The sequence below is a fragment of the Ochotona princeps genome, chromosome 32 (assembly GCF_030435755.1).
Source record: "Ochotona princeps isolate mOchPri1 chromosome 32, mOchPri1.hap1, whole genome shotgun sequence".
Classification (NCBI taxonomy): domain Eukaryota; kingdom Metazoa; phylum Chordata; class Mammalia; order Lagomorpha; family Ochotonidae; genus Ochotona; species Ochotona princeps.
In genome coordinates, this window is record NC_080863.1 from 11,316,764 (window position 1) to 11,340,981 (window position 24,218).

The 24,218-nt window shown below is 39.3% G+C and overlaps 1 protein-coding gene across 2 annotated transcripts in view; it reads left to right on the forward strand.

The window, feature by feature from the left end:
- CD36 (CD36 molecule) overlaps positions 1-22,277 on the forward strand; it is a 66,823-nt gene extending 44,546 nt beyond the window's left edge. For both annotated transcript variants that reach the window (XM_012928773.2, XM_004591438.3), the window contains exons 4-15: positions 3,451-3,611; positions 7,831-7,978; positions 8,694-8,873; positions 9,959-10,050; positions 11,635-11,681; positions 13,629-13,698; positions 15,606-15,793; positions 16,565-16,683; positions 18,001-18,074; positions 18,577-18,631; positions 19,053-19,217; positions 21,938-22,277. In XM_012928773.2, the coding sequence (XP_012784227.2) occupies positions 3,451-3,611; positions 7,831-7,978; positions 8,694-8,873; positions 9,959-10,050; positions 11,635-11,681; positions 13,629-13,698; positions 15,606-15,793; positions 16,565-16,683; positions 18,001-18,074; positions 18,577-18,631; positions 19,053-19,217 (1,299 nt within the window). In that variant the 3' untranslated portion in view covers positions 21,938-22,277. The remainder of the gene's footprint in view (positions 1-3,450; positions 3,612-7,830; positions 7,979-8,693; positions 8,874-9,958; positions 10,051-11,634; positions 11,682-13,628; positions 13,699-15,605; positions 15,794-16,564; positions 16,684-18,000; positions 18,075-18,576; positions 18,632-19,052; positions 19,218-21,937) is intronic.
- The last annotated feature ends 1,941 nt before the right edge of the window (positions 22,278-24,218 follow it).

A 24,218-nucleotide genomic window follows, 5' to 3' on the forward strand; every position in this document is an offset into this window, starting at 1 on the left:
GGGATTTATTTGATCTTAATCTGGGCCTGATGCCGTCTCCTGACACTTCACACACTCGCCCCCCCATCAGGTTCACTCCCTTTATTTTAATATATGCATGTCCGCATCCTATCATCAGATGGACACACGGTGAGTCGATTTCTGAGGGACAGGGAGAAAGACAGACACAGATCTTGTACTTGCTGGCACGCTCTCCAAAGCCCGCAGCAACCTGAGAGCCGGAGAGTCAGAACAGCTTTCCCTGGGGAGGTGGTACAGACCCCGTGGTTCAAGCCATCCCTGTTGACATGAACAGCAAGCTGGAACCGGAAGTGAAACTGAGCGCTCCTATGTGGTACAGGAGTGGCTTCACTCACATCTTACTGTTTAGATGCTTGCCCCAGCATGTGTCTTTTTGTTTTATTTTGTTTTCTAATTTTGGAGGAAATTATTCTGTATAGGATCAGCTGAAAGCAAATTGCGGTAGTGCGTGTGTAGGATAATGGCTATTTTTAAAATAGTGTTAGCTCTTTAAGGAAGTGTTTATGTTAGAGGGAATACTTGTAAAATGGTTAAATCACAGAAATAGAACCGTCTGAAGAAATTATATTAGCTCCTGGCACATGACTGGTTTAGGCAATAGTGATTGTGAAATAAGAAGTTAAAGTGTGTGGATAGTAAATGATATTAGGATAAGCCTTCTAGTTAGTGGACAGCATTTGAATAATATGATATGCTAACATGCTTATAATGCTCACTCTCCTTCATTCTCTTCATAACCTATGCACCTATATATTCAACTCAACTACAAAAATACTAATAGTCAGTGTGGGGTTTTTTTGCCCATTTCCCCCCCTGTGGTTCAAGCTAATATGTTCATCTTCATTCTCTATAGAAAGAAACAGATAAAGACACATAACCTGCCCAAATAAATGATTACTAAAGTGATCAGATGGGGGACCAAACTCATGGCATGCAATTCTCCTATGCAGTTCAAGAGAAGTCACCACTTGATGTTGCTAGCAAGCCTGTGTGATCCAAGAATATAATAGATCCAGTTCTGAGCTACAAGATTCTGGGAAATTAAAGAATGTCTTTCACACATGTACGCCACCCCCCCCAACTCTACTCATAAGAAAATGTCAAGAACGTTTGGATGGTTGCACTACGGTTCCACTCATGTAGATTAGTATGATTTCATGCCTTCAAGATAAGCTTGAGTGTGGGACTTAAAGATCTGGTGTCTGTCCCTGGACAGGCTCTTGGCCTATTGGTTCAGATGCTCATTGGATGCCTCAGTCATACTTCAGAGTGTCTGGGTTGGAGTGTCCACCCTGTTCACGGACTCTGGGAGGTAGTGGTGTTGGTCCAAGTGTTCGAGTCCCTGGTACCCGCAGGGAAGATGGAGATCATGCACTTAGTCCCAGCTTCCTCCTGACTCAGGCTGGCTGTGTGCAGCATTGGGGGAGTGATCCAAAGATGGTAGTTCTCAAACAACAAAAAAGATAGATAGATGGTAGTTCTTTCTCTCCTTCTTTCCAGATAACATTGTGTTCTTTTTAAAAATGTATGTATTTGCTTTGAAAGATCAACTAAAAGCAAAATTATGTGTAGCATTGACGAAAGAAGGGTCTAAAATACCTACCATGTCTTGCAAATTCTACAGGAATTTGAATATTTCCTTACATTTGTAACAAATATAACATGTGCCTGGAGCAGAGGCAAGTGATAAAACAGATCTCACTTTGAGATTGTTTTAGTATGATAATAACTAATAAAAATTTTTTAAAAATTTCTTGAACTTGGCAAATTAATAGTTTCCAGCACCCAAACTGTCATCAAACACATTTACCTTTAGAAGAATCGTTGCAATACTTTATACAGTTCTGCCTTCATTTTGAGCTTGTTTCATGAAGTAAATTTATTTTTGCAGAACAAATAGAAGGTTTTTCAAGGACACATTTTCGTAAAAAGCAACAGAGATTCAAACATCGCTTGAGCAGTCCAATGTACACCCTGTTCAATGGATTGCAACATCGCAGGGTTTTGTAATTGCATTTTAACTGAATGCTTGATTGTTCTCTAAGGACTTCTCTTACTCTCAGCATTAAGCAAGAAAATATGCTGAAGATGTTAAACTTTCTTTGACTTCTACCAAGCAAGTTCAGAGGGTGACAGGGCAGGCAAGTGCGACTCCAGCACCAGGTTAAAGGGCAAACAAGGGTTTAGGGTGAGAGTCGAGAGAATGTTCTGAATCCAGTGTACTTTGCCTAGCTCACCCTTGGGCCAGTCTCCTGGGCCCTGGGAGCCTCCTTGTGCCTTACTGAAAAAGTAGGACCATGCTTGATGTCTTTTCTTGATTCCTTCTGTGAAGGAATGCTTCCAGGAGACTAAAACAAGTAGGTCAGATTGTTCCTGTATTCCAAAATCCCCTTGGTCTCGTTTCTGAGAAATAGTTCTTTTCCTTTTCCTGTAGCACACACTAAGATGAGTTGGCGCTCTCCTACCTGGGCCTGCTTCCCAAGGCACTTAATTGGAAATAACTGCTGGCTGCAAAATCACCTTTGTTTGCACCTGTTACTATAGCGTCAGAGGAGTCAGCACCTAAGACAATCACCACAAGAGCTTCTGTGGAAAATTCCTCCATTTGCAGATAGTGAAACTGAACCTTAAGCGAGTGCGTTGACCTCCCAGTTGCTCCCAAAGCTCCTGAAACAAGCAATTAGATTTCTAATAGAGGGTTTATAACTGGCATCATTGGTACATTTTCTGTTGTCTGTGTTTTCTGAACAAGTTACACCGTGTGTCTTAATAGATTACACGCTGCCCTGTGCTGTCCTCTCATTGAAAAAGCCAAGCATGTTGATTTAGGCTCTTGCACGAATGGGTTGCTGCAAATACAGGAAGAGTTAGGGAGGTGCTGTTGAGCAGGATTCTGGAGGAAGGAGTCAGATCTGTACTTTTTTCATGCAGAAGTGTTAAGCTGGTAGTTTCTGAAGTATCCAAGACCGGGAAAAAAAATCATAGTATCAAAGGATTTCTTTCCTTGTGTTTATATTTTGCCATTAGATCAGTTGACTTAGTGGCAGTAGCAAAGTGAATGCCCAACTTGTTGAAAACTTTCTGGAACAATTTGAATACAATTTCAAGTTGTTTCAGACTGTTTGACTTAGCCACCCACCAAGGTCACTCTAAATGTGCCAATGGTTTGCTGTAACATCAATCCTGGCTACAGGATTACACACACATGGGCTATACAAGGCATACGTAAAAGGGGTTGCTATGCTAAAATGCCATAAGCATGTCCAGTGCCCATGTGTGCCAAGGTTTCAGGGCTTCTCGTGAGCAAGACCCTCGAAGTTGGCTCTTTCAGCGTGGCTGGCAACAGGTGGTCCATACACACGCTCTGAGAGGGGCCTGCGTTTACTACAAAGAAATAACTCTAGTTTTTTTTTTTTTTCTTTTTCGTAGGAAGTTGTCCTTGAGAATGGCACAATTGCTTTTCAGAATTGGATTAAAACAGGTACGGAAGTTTACAGACAGTTTTGGATCTATGATGTGCAAAATCCGGACGAAGTAGAGACAACCAGCAGCAACATTAAGGTTAAGCAAAGAGGTCCTTACACGTACAGGTGAGTGGCTCTCCGCCGACGAGTGGAGCTCAGGAGGCTGCACCTGACCCATGTCACTGCATGGGAAATGTACTGCTTACATTCTTGTCACCTAATGCACCTTGAAATATCTTTACCTACCCATGCACCATCATAGACAATTTTTAGACAGTGGGAAAATGAATAACTGATGTATCTGTTAAGACAGTATGCGGAAAAGAACTACACATTCTGCTAGGCACTGATTGGCATCAAATAACTGCCTTACATGGAAGAAGTAACATGTGCATTGTGTTTATGGAATATATGCAAAACGTGAAATATGCACGCTGAGCAGCAAATACGCTGTCAGGATTTCATATCTCCATGATCTGTTGAGTTGTATCTCACTGGTGCACCAAGTGTGGCTCCTGGACACACAGGTTCTCATTGCCAGGGGACTTGTGGATATTCCAAGCAGATCACTGGAATCAGAGACTCTTGAGGTCAAGTCCAGAAATGTATGTGTAAATCCTCTGGATGATCCGACTTCCGGGTCTTGAGAACCACGACTCTGAATTGATTACCCCTAGTCAGAAAACTCGTCAAGTATTGGTATGCAAGCTTCTTTCTGCCCACACTTTTACCTACCAGTTTTATTTTCATATTTTCTCGCGCGCAGGAGCTAAATAGGCTATTCCTTTGCCCAGTATTCCCTAAAGTGTAGTACACTTCCCAACAGAATCTTACATTAGAATTTTGGAACTAGAGGAAATGGTACGCCAGAATCCCTCATTTGGGAAATGAAACAAGTGATGGTTTTCACGGTCACACAGACTCAGGGACTGGTAATGCCTGCATTTTTTTTAAATGGACTTTATGCTGCTTAAATTGTAAGAATGTGGGGAGATTTGCTGCTTTTTAAAGACTGTGATGTATTTGAAAGGCAGTGCTAAAGGGAAAGAAGGAGAATTCAAGGGAGACAGGTGGAGCAAGGGAGAGATGTTCCACCTGCTGGTTTGCTTACTCTGTCATGGCAGTGGCCAGGACTGGGCCAGGACTGGGCCAGGACTGGGCCGGCCAAAGGCTGGAACGTGGAGATTCATTCAAGGCTTCCGTCTGGGAAGCAGAGACCTAAGATCCTGGACCACGTTGGGATGGTTTTCTCAGGCCAAGAGCAGGAAGCTGGATCTGAAGTAGAATAGACAAAATACCAACTCGTGCCCATCGGCAATGCTGACATTTAGACAACAGCTTCACATGCAACGTCACAACCGCTGGGCGCATGCTGCTTTTTAAAAATACTCTCTTGGAGCTGGCAAAAGGGCCTGGTAGGCAAGCCTCAGCCTGTAGGGCCAACATCCCATAAGGGTATCAATTTGAGTCCCAGCTACTCTGTTTCCATTCTGGTTCTCTGCTAATGTGCCTGGGAAAACAAAGCAAAAAGCCCAAGTCCTTGGGCCCCTGTGCTCACAGAGAGAGGGCCTCATGTGTATGTTGTTGTCAGAGCCTTATCCCTCCTCTCCAGGGGCTGAACAGGGGATGGGTTGGGTATACATGACTCGCTTAGAGAAGTGACAGAGAGTACTAGTTGCAAAGGAGTGGAGTTGGATACAAAATAAGACAGGGAATAACTCCTCAGCGTAACAGATCCAAGTGAGTCTTGGTTCATATTGAGGTTACCCCATCTGGTGTGACCAACATGGATTCTTTGCTATTTGCCCGATGCCATATATCATGGAAGAATAAAAAAAAATGGGGACAAAACAAAATGTAATGATCTTAACACCCTCTATGTGTGGAGCTAGGTGTATTTCTCGTCAATTCTGAATCCAGTTGGACTCCAACGTGTAGGGGCTGTTTCTCTCCCAATAGAGCCAAGAGCTTATGAAGCAATGGTTGCTAGAGTGAGTCGAATAGAGTTTGGATCTACAAAACATAAGCTTCAAGGAAAAGCTGGATCAAGATCTAAAATATGTCAGTATCCACCCTCCCTATGAGGCCTCTATATACTATCCATTGTAAATCAATCATGGTTAACATTGCCTTTGCAGGAACAGAAACAAAATCAATCTTGAATAAAATCTTGTCATAGACCTTATAAGCCAACATTTTCCCAGAATTGCAATGTTTGTGAATAAATTTAAAAGGGGGCAATGTTCTCTATGAGAGAGATGTGGAGACGGAAATTTTTGTGTATATAGAATCGTATCATGAATAATAATTATTTTTTTATGTTTTTTTGTTTGTTTGTTTGGTTTTTTTATTATTTAACTTCAGTAATTACATTGAATTATTTTTAAAAGTATATTCTAAAGGCTAGAATCCATTTTAAGGATTTTCTCTAACGGAGTGCCATCTGCTGGTGAACATTTGTAAGTACAACCTAGGTGAGCTCCAGAGTCGGCCCCAATTTTCACTATCGTTTTCGTTTAAATGTACACTCATAAAATTAAAGTAGCTTAACTTACATGACAGTACTCTACCTTTAAGATAATATTACTTGAGAAACAAGATGTAGCTATTGAGGTCACCGTGACTACAGTACAGTGGGAAAAATAAATGTTAACATTTTGATAAAGCTCTACTAGAAATAAAATATCCATTAGGCTGTCATTTTCTAATGCAGCGTCTCTTTTTTTAAAGGTTTATTTATTTTCTATTGCAAAGTCAGATTTACAAATAGGAGGAGAGATAGAGAAAAAGACCTTCCATCCACTGGTTCACTCCCAAAGTCAGATTTACAAAGAGGAGGAGAAACAGAGAAAAAGACCTTCCATCCAGTGGTTCACTCCCCAAGTAGCCGCAATGGCCAGAAGTGAGCTGATCTGAAACCAGGAGTCAGGAGCGTCTTCCAGGTCTCCCATGTGGGTGCACTGTTCCAAGGCTTTGGGCCATCCTCAACTTCTTTCCCAGACCACAAGCAGGGAGCTGGCTGGGAAGTAAAGCAGCCAGGACACGGACTGGTACCCATAGGGGATGTTGGTGAATGGAGGTGGAAAATTAGCCACTGAGCCAACCCAACAAGCCCCCAAATGCTAGTGATCTCTTTGGGAACTTATTGTTCAACCAAAGATATTTTTCTTTGGATTTCAGTTGCTGATTTCTGCCTTAACCTTAGTTATGTACCCACGTTACACTGACTTCACATAGATGATAGTCCAATAAACAAATCATTTCATCTTCATTAATAATTTATAGTTATGACACTTTCCTCCCCCATCCCTCCCAAACATCTCCTTTCACTGCAATCCACAAAAGCTGGTGCTACTGGGCCTGGCATGGGAGCTTAGTGGCCAAAGTCCTCACTGTTCAGCCTCTGGGTAGCCATAAAGGCAATGGTTCTAATCCCAGCTACTCCAATTCCCAGCCAGCTCCCTGCTTGTGGCCTGGGAAAGAAGTTGAAGATGGCTCAATGCCTGGGACCCATGCATCCACGTGGGGGACCCAGAAGAAGCTCCTGGCTCCTGGCTTCAGATCAGTTCAATTCTGGCCATTGTGGTCACTTAGGGAGTGAACCAGTGGATGGAAGATCTTTCTCCCTCTGCTTTTCCCTGTAAATCTGTCTTTCCGATAGATAGATAGATAGATAGATAGATAGATAGATAGATAAATCTTTACCAAAAAAATTATAAATACAGGTGTTACTTTGTAGCCCACATATATTAAAACCTGGAGCTCAGAACAAGTAAGTATTCAGTTTAGTGTGTAGGGAAGGAGTTGGTCTGGGACCCTTACGAAAGAAAACTATATTCTATTCATTAACTCAAGTTCTCATGAAAGTGTTGAAAACCACAGATAAGCTGGTCTTGGGGAAGATCTAATCTAAGAAAATGTGCTAAGCGCTCTCTCCCATCTTTCTTACCCTCGAAATTCTTTGAATGCAAGAGTTCTTATTTCATTCCCTCTGTACACCAGCAATTCAAAACTATTTGCATTTCCAAAAATATATCGTGACGTTTCTGCGATATATTTTCTGTAACCGAACTTCTACTTGATATTTAAATCAGTTTTTCAGAATGACTAAGGAAATGTGTACCACCACCCCAAGCCTGAATTGATTCTCTTGTAGGTTTTCCCTTTCAGTGTTTCAGATGTCTTCCAGGTAGCCTGTGAAGGGCTTAGAACTGGCTAGGTTATCATTCTTACTCCATCGCTTAGCATAGTTGCTGGCATTTTCCATGTGCTCAAATATTTGTTGAGTAAATGAGTTACCACCCAGGGGAGAGTTCTCTGATTTTGGCTTTGCTTCTTTTTTCAGAGTTCGTTATCTAGCCAAAGAAAATGTGGTCCAGAATGCTACAGACCACACAGTCTCCTTCATGCAGCCCAACGAAGCTGTCTTTGAACCTTCGATGTCCGTTGGGAAAGAGAGCGACACGTTCACGGTTCTCAACTTGGCTGTTGCCGTAAGTTGGCAAATAACACGTTTTGTTAGAAATATACAAACTACTGTGATGAATCACATTGCTAGAATTACCAAGATTTTATTTATCACTTACACTTTCTTTTAATTTTTATCTGAAAGGGATTGAAAGAGAGAGAGAGGTGGAGATCTCAGCTTTTTTTTGGTCACTTCCCAAATAACGACAACAGCTGGGGTTAGGCCAAGTGAAGCTAAGACCCCAGGTTTCAGTCTGGGTCGACCCTGGGCATAACCACATCCCAGCCATCATTACTGCCACCTAGCACATTCAAAGCCACTGCTCTAACCCGACACATCAATACGGGCCAGTAGGCCTCCTGTGTGGCGTCAGAACCACGTCACCAAACACCCACTTCTATTGATCATTTGCATAAAACAAGTACTCATATTATTTTCAATATAGTTAGGATCATTTGTAAAAATAGCCAAATAATAATTAGCTTTGAATTTGAAGATGGTTTAAAATGTGTTGCCAAAGCAATGTGGTGCTGAACCTGGCAATGAAACACAAAAAATGTAAGAAGGAAGGGATTCGACAAAGATTCCTAGTCTTGGCAGGATTTGGCAGTAAATGTTAAATGTTTTTAAAAGTTTGCATTCATTGAATTCTAGTAACTAATCCTTTTACGTGTTAAGATCTGTGGTTATTTTGTTATCTTAAACATTGATTTTTGTTGTTGCTTGTTTTTATTTTGTAGACCGTACCTCATCTTTTTACAACATCGTTCATTCAAGGGATGCTCAATATGGTTATCAAAAGATCAAATTCTAGTATGTTCCAAACCAGAACTGTAAAAGAATTACTATGGGGCTATTTAGATCCATTCCTAGAACTAGTTCAATACAATATTGATAAAACAGTGGGCGTGTTTTATCCGGTAAGTACCAAATACGTAATCTTTAAGGTGTTTAAGCACACAATGTGATAAGCCATCATTCTGTAACTTGGATAAATTGTTGTTTATCTAGTCCTCATTACATATATATTCAGTTTCCTAGTGAAAATTCTTAGATTGTATTCTAATGTAATTAAGGTTCCCCCCTTTTAAGAAGGTATATATTCTCTGTACAGATTGTTGAAAACTGAATTTTGATTTCCTTTCTCACATCATCAGTATCCATGCTGTATTTCCATTTGCCCAGTGTACTCATTCTGTCATTTCTCCTTCTCCAGGCCTCTTCAAAATTCTTTTAAAAACGAATTCAAAATGTTAACCTATGTTTGTATAGTCAGAAGGCCTCATCCTGACAGGGTTGCTGATTTATAACTTCCAGTGGTATCAAATGCTGTTAAATGGCAATTGGGTGATTACGGTAAAATGTGAACCTGATGACATTCTTATAATTGAATTACAAATAGGACATGCTGGCTACTCTACTCACAAATTCATTTGGTTGCATATGTCCTTGTTGATTGTATTCTCAAACTTTTTGTTGTTTTCCTTAAGATAGTGGCTAGGATTGCACGGTTCCATATCCAATATGGAATATATGATGCATTTAAAGAAGCATATGAAACCAGATATTTCATTACAATTTTACCCCAACTACTCATACCTATTGACCTTAGCTAATCCTGGTTTTAATCTTAGTAACTGCTTAGTAAAGATTGTAGCATGCAGGGACCCTGGAAACCTGCTACTGCTCTCACAGGTCTGATTCAATTTCCTCAACATAAAAGAGTAGCAATGAACTGCATTAACACGGAGTGCTGGAGTGTGAGTTATGCCAATTTGTAATATTTAGATTCTTCGTTTCATTCCAGCACTTGTTTCCTGACATCTTTTGTATTAGTAATCTTATTTGAAAAGCAAATAATTAAAAACATTGCCTATATCTAGAGTCCTATAAAATTATCCTGCAAAACCAGCGTTTAAGGACTATGAAAAGGAATCCCATATGTTATAACCTGGAGAATGCGGCTTGTTCTAGAAATAACGTTCTCTTTGATCTATCGTTTCAGTACAACGGTACTGCAGATGGAGAGTATAGAGTTTTCAATGGAAAAGATAATATCAGCAAAGTTGCCATAATTGACACTTACAAAGGGAAAAGGTGAGTGTCCCCATGAAGTACAGGGTGTGTGTGTGTGTGTGTGTGTGTGTGTGTGTGTGTGTGTGTGTCTTGTTAGGGCACGGATGGCAAGAGCAGTGGTTTCTTCACAACTGCAAAGAACAGTCACCAACCTGTGGAATAGACAAGACTACATCAGTCTGAATGGTCCTGCCTGGCAATTATCAACCCTTGGCTCGTGCCCATGGCACATTCGCACCTGTGCATACTTGGTAAAAATTCAGTCTTCCATCCTTAGATTTTGTTGACCTGTCAACAGATTCTCCCATAGAAAGCCATCCAGAGGGGCTGCCTTCATTTCTACTACATAGCCGACATTACAATGTACCCATAGAGTTAGGCAACTACCTAGAAAATCAAACCAAATCAACAACTCAGTGGATAGTTTCGTAAGTGCAGAAGTAAATGATTATTTTTTATGCTTTTCAAATGAACCATATCAAAAAAGTGTGCACTGTAGCAGTATAGTCTGAATGTCTTTAAAGAGCTTAGTGAATCTCTAGATTTTCCTGATTTTTGGCCCTGCTTACAATCTTCTGACAATTTTCCACATTGCCACCTCATTTCTCTTCAACTTTATCAGTGCAGAAATGGAATTAGTATTTCAAGTATAGTTCTAAAATACACGTAATAAGTGGGAAAACACATGACCTTTGCCATAGCCAAAGAACAAACAGCTCCATGAGGCCACTGTGAGTTCATCCAGAAAATTAGTATTTTATCAGAGAACTGATACTCACAAAGACCCTAGAGATGTATAGGATGAAAACCTGTGCATGGGTGTCGACAATTTTTGAACAACATCGTCACTTTTTCTCTATTTCTATTTTATAATAAACTAAGATGAGCTTAGTCCCAACAAATAACAAAGCAATCAAACCCTAAAGAGATATTTCTTTGACGTGTCGTAACCACAGTTCTTAAGTGATTATTGCTCCAACAATGGCACACAACAGTGAAATATTTACGAGCGTGCTTTTTCTTCTACAGTGTTCAAAGTTATGTTTATAGAAAAGTGTGATCATACAACAGCAGTCACGTGGTCTACCTGGACACCAGTCCGTGCAAATGTTAGAAGGAGAAAAGTCAATATTTTGTTATATATAACACAATCCCAGAGGTCACAATAACCCCCCTTTTCTTCCTCCTCACTACACTTTTTGCCTCCTGTTGAGCTAGTTCCTACTGAGCTTAACGCATTTCTCCTGTTCAGAATTCTTCCACGTAATTAGTTTCTCCTGCTGGGAAAAAAAATTCATCTAAGTTAATAAGTGTTTCTCAATTTTCTTTAGAAAATCTTTTCTTCCAATTATTTCTAGTGAATTCACAATTTGGAAATTTCTGTTTTATGATGAGCCACTTGAGAGCAGCAGACACATAACACACTGTAATAAGAGGAGTAGTTTGAACACATGCGTCAAATAAGTTAGAACATTTCTTGAATTTAGTAGTTGACACATCTCAGCTTCATTAACCTCAGATTGGTGTAGAATCATAATGAAGATGTAAAATGAGAAAGGTGCTCTTTGAGAATATTTATTCATTTTCTTTGTTTTTCTGCCCAAGGAACCTCTCCTATTGGCCAAGTTATTGTGACATGATTAACGGTACAGGTAAGACTATTTGTTTTGTGGTAATAATCATAAAATATCCACTGCACCCGCTTGCACAAATACACACACTTGATTCTTAGCATATGTTTTATTCATTTTTATAGCACTGCAGTATAATTCATGGCCCTTGTTTTTATACAGGCTCAATAAATGCCTATTGAATATAATGAGATTTATAAAGATTAACCATTGAGAAATACACCTTACAGCATTACTTGGAAAGCACTTCATTGTGAAAACTTAAAAAAATAAAACAAACAAACAAATAAAAAACAAAGAACCTTCTGTTCTGCCACCAGAAGAAAATATGTGGTTTAAACAACAAAAATCCTTAGAAACAATTTATAAATCCTATGCCAATAGCAATATAGAATTGAAATGAAAAAAAAAATAAGGTAACGATAAAAAGCGAACAGCTCCTTCAAAGTGACCTTGGAAGCCGAGGCATAATCACTGAATTTGCAAGCTAGAACCAGCTATTTGATAAACAATAACCAGAATAAGACACAACTTTAAAAAAAAAAAAAACAAGCAAAAAGTGGAGTATCTACTAGCCATGAGAAAAAAAATTCATGGCTAAAATATGAGTGTTTCGAATTAAAATTGAGATAAACAAAGAAAGAACTATAAACTTAGAGTTTGGTCTACTGGCTTATGATTTGATATTGCAGATAAGCAAAATGTACATGTAGCTATGAACTTAACAAGATTATTTTAAAAAGAGAGAGAGAGAATGCAATAAACAAAAATCTGGAAGCAGAGCTGGATCAGGTCAAAAAAAGTATTCAAGAACTGAAAAGAAATGAGACAGAATCCAATTCCATGGGGACTGTTAGTATTAGAGTTCCTTGAGAAGAAGAGTGTGAGTTGGACCAAAGTTGGTGCAGGAATGCCCAATAGGGAAATAAATAATAAGATGAACAATGTTGAATAAAAAGGCAGCAGATGGCATGCTTCCCTTGGAAGTACAATTGAACTTTGAATACTACTTGTCACCGCTGTCTTGTAAAGGGCTAAGTACAACAAAAGTGGGTGGATGTTCTTCACAGGGTTTTTATCCATGAAATATGTGGAGAAATTCCCATTCAATTGAAGTACCCTAATATTACTAAGTCTAATAACACGAATAACACTTATTTATACTTGGACTTCAGGTAGACACGTATTCTATGCTGCTCTGGGATCATTAAGACTATTTTATAGATTTAAGGAATCAAAAGATTTAAGGAATCTCCGAAAACTAGGTAGAAAAGGACTTAGCAAGATAAATCAGAGGATTTGGTCAGGACAGAAGAGAAATGCCAAGTACCTCTGGCATGCAGTTAAAATTATTGAAAGGGACAGGACGTGTGACTGTCTCGGTGTGTCTTGAACCTGGCACTAGGGAAGAGAAATTAACGGAGGCGATCTGGATGGTAACAATGCATCCTTTACTTTCTTCAATAACCATGAAAAGACACAAAATGAAAAGATTAAAATGCATGTAGAATCTTCCTTCCAAAAATTAAGTCCTACTCGTATTCATCTTGTGGCCATTGCCTGCAGTAATTGTTTGGTATCATGATGATGTTACCTTTATTGAAAGAATTTAAAAAGAATATTTTAATTTATACCAATGAATTGAATAATACGGTTTTGTGTTAAATGTTCTAGTCACCTATGACTATAGTAGGCATTTGAAGTATGGTAAGCGGGAATGTAGTATACTGGATTTTGAGACTATGAAGATCTTCAGTCATTCCGTTCTGATACCTTTTGAATATACTGGTCCAATAAAATATAGCCATTCCATTTTTTTCTATTTTTCTCTGTGATTGCTAGGTACCATAACAAATTGTATAGATGGTTTGCATAATGTTTCTATTGACCAACCTGCAATGAAATGTCAAGATTTTTCTAGATACGCATTCCAATCAATCATTTATAACTGGCTTGATTTCTAAACAGATGCAGCCTCATTCCCACCTTTTGTTGAGAAGTCTCGAGTCCTGCAGTTTTTCTCCTCTGACATTTGCAGGTAAGAGAAAGACACCAATGTGTTTTTATGAGCCAAACATTTTCCTCCCAAGAGACAAAAGGCAGATCAACAAGCTCATATTTAGGGTAATTTTCTTGATTTTCTAAGAACAAATACAACGATGTTATTAACTTTGCACAACATCCTAGTATATCCTAAAATTGTTTATAATGTAGATCATTTCCTTTGTGATGTGTACCTAAGACCTATATTTTCTCCTTTTTTAAACAACTAATATATTCAATAAGAAGTCTTATTTTATATTTTTGTTTACTAAAGAAAAAAGGCAAAGAGAGAAACAGAAAGTGAGAGCAAGTTCTTTGTAACTGCTTCATGCCCCAAGTGCCTGCGGTAGCCCGGTCTGGGGCAGGTGGAACCAGGAATGAGAAACTCAATCATGGTCCCTCAAAGAGGGTCAAACATCTGATTATTTGGGTGATCACATGTGGGACATGTGAATGAGTCAGGATCTAGAATCAGAACAGAGCTGGCACTTGAACCCAGATGTGCCAAATGGTGTCTTTTTAAAACTTTTTTTTTAAATTACAAAGGCATATTTACAGAGAGAGAAAGATCTTCTATCTGCTGGTTCAGTCCCCCAAATGGCCACAATAGCTGGAGCTGAACCCATCTGAAGCCAGGAGTCAGGAGCCCTCTTGGGGTCTTCAACATGGGTGCAGGAGTCCAAGGCCTTGGGCCATCCTCCGTTGCTCTTCCAGGTCACAAGCACAGAGCTGGATCAGAAATGAGGCAGTGGGCATACAGGTGCTTATGTTGGAGGATTAGCCAATTGAGCCGTTACAATGGCCACCCGCCCCCCATGGTGGCTTAACCACAGGGCCAGATACCCACTCAGCAAGCCTTTTTAAAATGTTCAGAGAAGGCACTACAGGTGTCACAGAACTATTTTAATTAATATGCTCTACTGCTGTCAGAGCGTCTTTTCAAATTGGTTGGAGCTCAGCAGATATTACGCACACTTGGAGCCCATACCATAACACTTGAACCAAGTTCTTATTCCTAAAAACATTGTGGTTCTGGGCAAACACTTAAACATCTTTTTCTTCTTTAGAAAATTGAGGGGAGCAGAGTTCCTTTCTACAGGATCAGCTTGAGATTGGACATAAAATGTGTGTTCCTATCAGCACATCGCCTGGGTCATGATGGACCCTTAGCAAATGGTGGAGCTGTATGGCGTGTGTGTGTGTGTGTGTGTGTGTGTGTGTGTGTGTGTGTGTCTGTCATCTAGCCACCTGTCTAAAGTGGCATCCTTACATCCCAGCAGGCTAGTGGCCTTTCTGTCTAAAGTTCCTAAAGGTTTATTTAACTTTGGCATAAACCAAGTATCAACATCTAATCCTTTGGGGGAATTATGATAATTTCTTTGGTCTAAATATTTATGCTCATTCACTATCCAAAGTTGCCCTTAAAACCATTCCCCAAAATAACAATAGTTGACACATACATATCAAGTTTTGCCATGTATTAGAATCTCAGAAGATACTCCAGTTTAAATATGGTCTTATGGTCTTTTTACTTGTTGGCTGTTATGATTAATGGCAAATTAAGCCTTTTGTTAATATGGAGTGGATTAAAATCATGACTCTGCAAATACTGTTGAAGAGTGGGAGGGATGGGGGAGAAAGCAAGGGGAAGGGACATGAATTTCTTAAACTGTACATATGGAATTCATAAAATCTATTATAAATCTATTGATAAAAATTAAAAGTTTATTTGAAAAATAAAGTAAAAAACCAAAAATAATTCCTAAGAACCTATCGGCGAACTAGAGAATCCTACCAAGAACATGCAGCTTTCTAAGTAAAAATAAAACCCCCAAATCAGAATAAATATGTCTTCGGAATGTAGCGAGCCCTGGGAGTGAAACTTCTGTTTTGCCTGTTTAGGTCCATCTATGCTGTCTTTGAGTCTGAAATCAATCTGAAAGGAATCCCTGTGTATAGATTCGTTCTCCCCGCCAAGGCCTTCGCTTCTCCGGTCCAAAATCCCGACAACCATTGCTTCTGCACAGAAACAGTTGTCTCGCACAACTGTACCTCCTATGGTGTGCTGGACATCAGCAAATGCAAAGAAGGTGGGTGCATGTCCTTAGCGTCACGGTTCATGGTGGGATGTGCCATATTCTACCAGAACTCCTTCCTATCCCTAAATGGGAGATCCTGGTAACAGCTTGTGAGTGAGTGGAATTTGGGGTAATCATTTTGTGTTTTATTTGGCGTTTCTTATCCGGTATGAGTGTTGCAAAGCTGTTATGACTGTGTAAAACCCACACATTTGCTATCTTGTGCAGTTTTGTGGTTCAGGGTTAACCGAAAATACTTCCCAGTATCTTGTGTTTCCTCTACACTATTGCTTTATCTTTTTATTCCCCCTAAAAAAATTATGAAGAGTAATTATATTTTCATTGTGCCTCTAAAACAAAATGGACAAACACCAAATTTTTGGTCTGTCTGATTTGGCTCATGCAACCATGGCAGACTCGACATAACTAGAAAAAAAGCAACAGCTCTGTTTCCAATACTCATTATTGCCTGATTTTTGACTAAATACAATTGAGCCTTTTTGTTCAGCAGCTAAACTGTACCTGTTGAGAAAGAGCAGCAAAGGAATGAATAACAGATACTACCTGAATGCTTCATGGAATGATACAAAATTTCTATTTTTGTAGAATCATTCCTTGAGGTTATATTCCTCCCCTTGTTGAATCTCCAATCAGTGCTCAAAAAAACACTTTTCTATTTAAAAAGCTTTCTTTTCAAGGGACTATATGTGGCTTTGGGTGAAAAGAGGAAAATGATTTGTTCTCAATTAACTTTTTTAAAAATTATTTACCACTCGTTTCCAGGAAGACCCGCATACATTTCGCTCCCTCATTTCCTACATGCGAGCCCTGATGTTTCAGAACCCATCGAAGGTTTGCATCCAAACGAAGAAGAACATAGGACATACTTGGATGTTGAGCCTGTAAGAAAATATGCTATTGATCTAATTTGCTTTAATCATGCACATTAAAAATAAAATTGAAGGCACACATTTGACCCAGAAGTGGAGACACTAGATGGGATGTTGACAAACTTTGATGGGGTACACAGGTTTAATTTCCAACTCAGGTTCCTAGTTCCAGCCTGTTACTGATGTAGAGTCCAGGAGGCAGTGGGGATGGTTCAAGGAGGTGGGTTCCTCCGAGCTGTAAAAGAGATCTGCACTGGTTTTTAGTTCTTAGCTTCAGCCCCTGCTCTTCTGACCACATAACAAATGAGTTACCTAAGGGGAATGAATCAGCAAATGGAAAGTGTCTTTGCAAGAAGTTGAATAAATTGAAATCATTAAATTGAAAAAAAAAAAAGTCTTGTTAGTTGTACTTGCTGATTACATTTTTAGTAAATTGCTAAAACTTAGTGACATTGGCATTGTAATTTTAGCATATATCTTATAAAGCTTTTTAACAAGCCCTACCAAAAAAAAAATGCCAGTGATAGCAACGGTTATAACTGGCCTAAAACACTTTTGTGTTAATTAAGACTTTATGAACATAGTTGTATGTAAATTCTGGGCAAGGTCTATTATAAATTACTGTCAAGAAAAATCTCTAAAAATTGTTTCAACGTGGCAATTTAAATCATTAAAATATTTCAGTATCATTTTTCAAAATTGAGCATAAATTAAAATTATAGAATGTCTCTTAACAGATGATGCTTGCACGTTCTGTCTGACGGTAAAGTTACTCCTTTGTATTTGAGTTCTGCATCTGAATTCAACCAAGGGCAGATTAAAAAGTGTCAAATATTATCTCTGCTGAACATGAACAGATTTAATACAGTATGACATTTATTTACATAATATTTACATGGCATTATCTATTGTAAGTAATCTAGTTATGTTCTAAATATACGGGGGGGGGTGTGAATCTTATAGGTGGATACGAAATAACTTACACAGCAACAGATACCATGTATCTATGGGGATTCTAAAACCAACCTTGAGGGATGACAGTATAATTGACTTTGGGTGAGCTGAGAATTAACTATGTGAGCTGTTACATTCCGTTACTATGTGAGCTGTTACATTTCCTCTAAACCATTTAGATAAAATCACAGAGATGCCTGACAGCTTAGGTTAGACAAAGTACACACCTAGGTGTGCATTCGATACACTGTTTGCAAGCTTCCAATACTGCTGTTACCATGAGTTTTCCTCAAGAACTCTTGTGCCGTTACAACAACAAAATTCAGATATTAAATGTAAGCGATTAGTCCTTTTAATGTGTTCTCTCTGTTTTAGATAACTGGATTCACTTTACAATTTGCCAAACGCCTGCAGGTCAACATGTTAGTCAAGCCAGCAAGCAGGATTGAGTAAGTCTGCTCACCAGGGTTGTCTTACGTCCTATAAAGCCTGTTGCTCAAGGATGTGAGCTAGTCCATGAAAGTCAGCCAGCGGGAAGAATATCAAATGTCAACTTCTCTGGGCTTTAGGTCATTGCACAGTGATCATTTAGTGTTTATGATAACCAGCACTTGTGTTGCTGGAAATGTTTTTAATTGGAGAATGTGACGGTTGCTCTCATCTTATTAGATACCTGATTATTCCTTTGATGAGTTTTAGAATGCGTAGTTTATTTTCTTTAGTAGAGTGTGTTAAAAGGAATAAGGTGTCCTTGGAAAAAGTAAAAAAAAAAATGTGTTAAGTCGGAAAACCCATCGTATTGAAAATTAAATGACACGTTACAGATATCAAAATCAAACAGCTTAATCAATATGCAGGAACAGCTTATTCTTCCGTGTGCAGAGTATAAATGGCTAAAATGTCAGATATGAAAATATTTATTTTCTTAATCTCCTTTGTGCATTATTGCAGCGCATTGAAGAATCTGAAGAGGAACTATATTGTGCCTATACTTTGGCTTAATGAGGTTAGTATTTTAATTTATGCATCATGCATAACAATAAACTTCTGTGTGCAAAACTTTTCATGTTTCCAAGTTGCCTGTACACAAAGTATGTTTACAATTAAATGTGTACCGCTGCCTGGGAGGCCCAGCTCACACATAGCTGATTCTAACTGGGAGAATGCTATCACAAAAGTATGACTTATGTGTCTAAGGTTTCCTTCTAGGGAGATCAAGTGCTTTAAGTTCCATCTCCCGCTTAATTCTCTATCTTGGTGTCTGCTGTCTTTCACATACAAAAGGAATCGCATCCACGTGTTGCGTAGATACCAAGGACAAACATCCGTGCAGGTGTTGGCAGGCAGCAATGACGCAAAAATGAAGCGGCCAAGTATTTCGCTGCAGTCATCCACTCACACAATCGTGTTCATTCATTTGATTGCAGACCGGCACCATCGGCGATGAGAAAGCAAAACTGTTCAAAAAACAAGTGACTGGAAAAATCAACCTCCTTGGTCTGGTTGAGACCATCTTACTGAGCGTCGGTGTGGTGATGTTTGTGGCTTTCATGATTTCGTACTGCGCCTGCAGAACAAAGAAAGCAAGATAGGTGAGTATTTGGCAAAGCTCACGGACTGCAGAAGTGACCGTGTTTTTCATCCAGGATTGATTACACATTAGCATCACAAGCCGTTCTGTGCATTGCTCCTGCGTGCGTGTTTTTGAAGGCAGCCCTCAGTTTCTGAGCTGCACACGGTTAACTCAGATGTCAGGTAAATCGGATAAGCAGATCCCAAGTAGCCACACGATCACTGAAATCTCATCGTTAATTCCAGGAGGAATAAGAACAATTTTAATTATGCTTATTAAAAAAAGGAGCACATTATTGCTTCTGCCCAACCGTCTAAGTTGTTCATCTCTCACTGCTTTGCAGCTAAATATTTTTAAAAATTTCAAATGTATTAACAATGAAGAAAGCTTATGTAAAGTTCAAAAACAGAGTCGAATTGGGAGGTTAACATTGGTAAGAGATAAGTAAGATAAATCAGAAAACTACAAAGTCAGTAAGAATAGAGGTCAAAATAAAATACAGGAGGACCGCAGATGTGGCATAGCGTGTTAATCCGCTGCCTGATACTGTACATCTGGCAGCTCCCACTTCCTGCTAATAAGCCTGGGAAAGCAGTAAAAGAAGATACTCATGTTTGAACCCCTGCACCAGTAGGTGAGACCTGGGTGAAGCTCCTAGCCATATAGGATGTGAAACATTGTTTGGAATATCTCCTCCCCCTACTCCCCTGTCCCTGTCACTCCGCCTTTCAAATAAATAAATCTTTAAAAAGCTAAACACAGAACAATATAAAAACACACTATTTGGGAAAAATATTGAGCTGAAATTCTAAAACCTGAGCGTATATATTTTTTTAAAAAATCTTTTTTTTTCTATGTAGACATATTGTGTCTACATTGTCTAAATCCACGGTTTGCACATCTATGGTTTATCTCAGGTTTTCCCTACCAAAACACCTCCAAAAGTTGCAATGTGGACTATGCTTCCTATGAAAAATCACAATGTTGGCGGCTGGCACAGTGGTATAGGAGGTCAATCCTCTGCCTGTAGTGTGGGGGTCCTGTATGGGTGACAATTTGAATCCCTGATGCTCCATTTCTGATCCCGCTGCCTGCCTGTGGCCTGGGAAAGCAGAAGGGAATGGCCTAAGAACCCAGGCCCCTAAACCAACATGAGAAATCCAGAAGAAACTCCTGGCTCCCAGCTCTGGATGGGTCCACCTCTGACCACTGTGGCCATTTGGGGGAGTAAACTAGTGAATGGAAGATTCCCCAACCCCTATAACGGTATCTTTCAAATAAAAAAACAAAAATCTGTTCAAAAATTGCAACTTCACAATTTCAAAACAATTCTCTTTGCTTCCCTTCCATTTCAAATTTCGGAATAGTTCTAAATTTACAGAAGAGAGACATTCTAGCAGTATCGATAGTTCACATATAGCCCACATCCAGCTTCTCCTGTTATTCATGTCTCATGTTAGCGTGATATATTTGTTACTCAGACTACTGACCTTAGAAAGTCTTGCCTAGAATCAATGAAGCTGCCACTGAAGTTAATGGCAACCATGAAATTGCTACTCTACATTTTACATGAATTATCGCATGTAACCTCAAAATCTCATGAGTTTTTAATAGTCTAGATTTATCAGCACCTTCCCAATCTTCTGGAGATATTTTGGAAAATTACAAGCTCGAATCTGTGTAAAATTGTCTATTACCAAAGTGTGAGTCACTCAAAGCTATCACCTCCTTAAAATCCAGTCGTATCTTGGAGCCAGTATTTCTTTTCTTGTAACGTATAGAGCTTGTGTCTGGGAAGGTAACTGAATCTTTTATTCTGGTCATTTCTATCTACAATCTATTTGGGTAGGATGTACTCAAAATTCTAACCTATTGTTTATATCTTAAGTCAATAAATATCTCAACAACTTTAATATCTCTCATCAGTCCAATAACAAACAGGATACAAGGAAATACTCATTTAATAGCTCATCTACTGAAAAGCCAAAAAATAAATAAACCTTCTTTGAGGCAGACAGCATACTTTTCATAATTTTCCCATAAACATCTTGCATTAAAATTACATAGTAATTCCACCACTGCTCAATGATACATGAATGTTAGATTCCGTAAGTCTCTGTGTGACTAAATTATGATAAAGAATTAAAAGTCGCCTTAGCTTTTTGACAAGACATTGTACATCAACTGTTGAAAAGTGGACGTCTTGATGAAACTATTTCTTCATCATGAGTGGAAGGTCTTCTTGAATAAATTACTTCATTGATTGACTAGATCTAGGAGATACAGAGGAAATGTAGACTTAAAAAGCCTCATTCTTGTTAACATTCTAACGCTTAGGTCTTTGTGAACATTTTTGGACCTTTGAAAAAGGCAAGGAGATGGATGCATAAGGGATCATGGCATAGGATGACAGATATCAAGTATGGTTTTAGTAAGTCACTCAGATTCAAAGCTAAGGTCTTGTGACACTTGTAGCGCATCTACCTCTAGGGGAAAACGCTCCCTACGGTCAGGGAGACACTTGCCCACCACGGATTTTGTTGGCTGCCATTCTGTGTCTGGTTATATTGTTGTGTGCTGCTCTTGAAGGCGCTGGTGTGTCTTCTTTGTATGGCCTCCTTGGTGAAGTCCTTCAAGGAATGTCATTGTTCAGCATGAAAGTATGATATCTACAGATAGGGAAATTGAGGGATGTTTTCATATTCCACTTAGAGTACACTTATTTCTTCTACTTCACAGAAAACAAGTGAGCTCAGCTTGATGATCCACTGAAGTCAAGCTCTTTGGTTATGGACCTACAGAATGAAGATTCAATCTGCTCTAATTCTGCAGTACTCGCCTTATCTTTTAGTTGAAGAAATGGTGGCACTCGTATTTTTTTTTTTTTGTACCAAACAGTGGTACAATTCCGAAGAATTATTAAGATGTCACTGAAATCCACGCTTTGAACAAGAGCTAGTGCATTTAGAACTCATTGCTCATGCAATTGAGTTGATTTTCGTCTCTGCAGCCCTCACTCCGGCGTGTCATCTGCGATGATTGGTTCTGATTCCACAGTCAGGTCACTGGTGGCAAACTCACCAACAATGTTCATTCTAAGCATAACTTGAGCTCTGAACCCCCCGTCTTCCGCCTCAAGTGTAAAGCACCGTCGTTCTGGGAGCCGTCCTTCTTGTGTTGTAGCACACCAACTGCAGGCCTGTGAGTGCCTTGAACCACAGATATTTTGAGAGACATTTGAAGATGAAAGATAGCTGGCTGGCTTGTGGGCCACTGTAGACAGTACTTTTCTTTCTTTGTGGAGTCATCCATACAGCAGTGAGCAACATTACCGCTTTCTTTCTAACAATGGCTTCTATGTTTTGGGTCACCGATTATGCAAATGGATGTCATCTCTAGCACACTTTATAACATCTAATACTTTAAGGACTTGGCCGTATTCCATGCTCTGCGTCTCTTCTGGAAGTCAGATCTGGGCCTCTGTGCTCAGTTGTAACTTACACCTAGCAAACTCAGTAAGCTGTGTATTCAGATATAGAAATGATATCGGAATTACTGTGCAGATAATTAAAGATAGTAGCATTTGTGTTCATAGTTATTTGTTGTGATATTTCACGCTTTTATATCATTTCAGAAAGACTTGTTTTCAACCAATAAAAGATGTTTTTCCCTAAATAACTTCATCTAGTTGTGTCACAGATTGCTTAATTTTCTGTCTAAAATATTCTATCTGAAGCCATGTTTTATTTATGAAATAATATCTCTGAATTAAAATATACATATATATATCGGCTTGCCCCTAGTTTATTCTTTTCAAGCTAATGGGAGAAAGAGCTGCTGGAAGGTTTTCCATTTGCCCTTGAAACCATGTATTGTCAGAAATTCTGCAGATCTTCATATTGTAGAGTTAAAATACCTCAAAACAATGCTCACTAAATGGAACACTGCTCTTGGGATATGAAAATGTACGCTCTATGGAAAGCATCAGAGTTCCCTTGAAATCTTTGCAAAACACTGCAAACTGTGTCGTCCTCTTGGAGAGTTGCTCAATATAAACACAATAAATCTCCCGAAAACACGATTAGCCTTTTAGTCCAGTGTTTGTAAACTTGGGCATGAGGCGCATTTCATTTTCATTATTTATTTGGAGAAGTGGCTTGCAGAATTCCAACTTGGGACATACCAACACGGAGAAGAGAGTATTACTGCTTCTCAGTCGGATTGGCTTTGTGACTGGGGGATCATGGAATCTTCACGCAGTTCAAAAGCATCAGGGATGGAGGCGGGCTACAAGATTAAGGGAGAAACATCAGAACCATAGCTTCTGCATCAAGATCTAAGCTTTCCAGGGTATTTAAAAGGTTAAGGTAGAAAAAGGAAGATACAGAATAGTAGTGGACTTTCTGTCCCTCACTGTTGCAAGTATCTGAGTTCTATTCGGTACAAGCATTTGGGGACTGAACATACGCATCAACCCACCTTATCTTATCAAAAATAAAATGTAAGGGAGACTAGATCTTGGCAATTAAGAAACAGCAGTTTAAAGTAATGACTTACGTAAAGATGTAATAGAGTCACAACGTTTTGTGGCTTACCACATTTTACGAAGCATACCTCCAGACATGAAAAAGATCAGGGACATGTTGGTGTTCAAGTCGGGGGGACTGACATGGTGTGGCAGGTGGAGTTGCTGCCTGCATGCCAGCATCCCACATGGGCATCAGTTTATGTCTTGGCTGTAGGCTGATTGGGCCATATGGAGACTGAATCCCTGGACAGAAGAATTCTCTCTCTCTCTCTCTCTCTCTCTCTCTCTCTCTCTCTCTCTCTCCCTCTCTTTCCTCCTCTTCCTCTTCTTCCTCCTCTCTATGTGTCTCTCCCATCTCCCCCGTAACTTAAATTTTCAAATCAATAAATACGTCTTTAAAATTTGAGGAAAACCAGGTTATTGCCAGCTTGGGGTCCCTGCATTTCTTTATTGTACCCAGACCCTGATGTCTAGCTTCGTGCTGATGCTCCC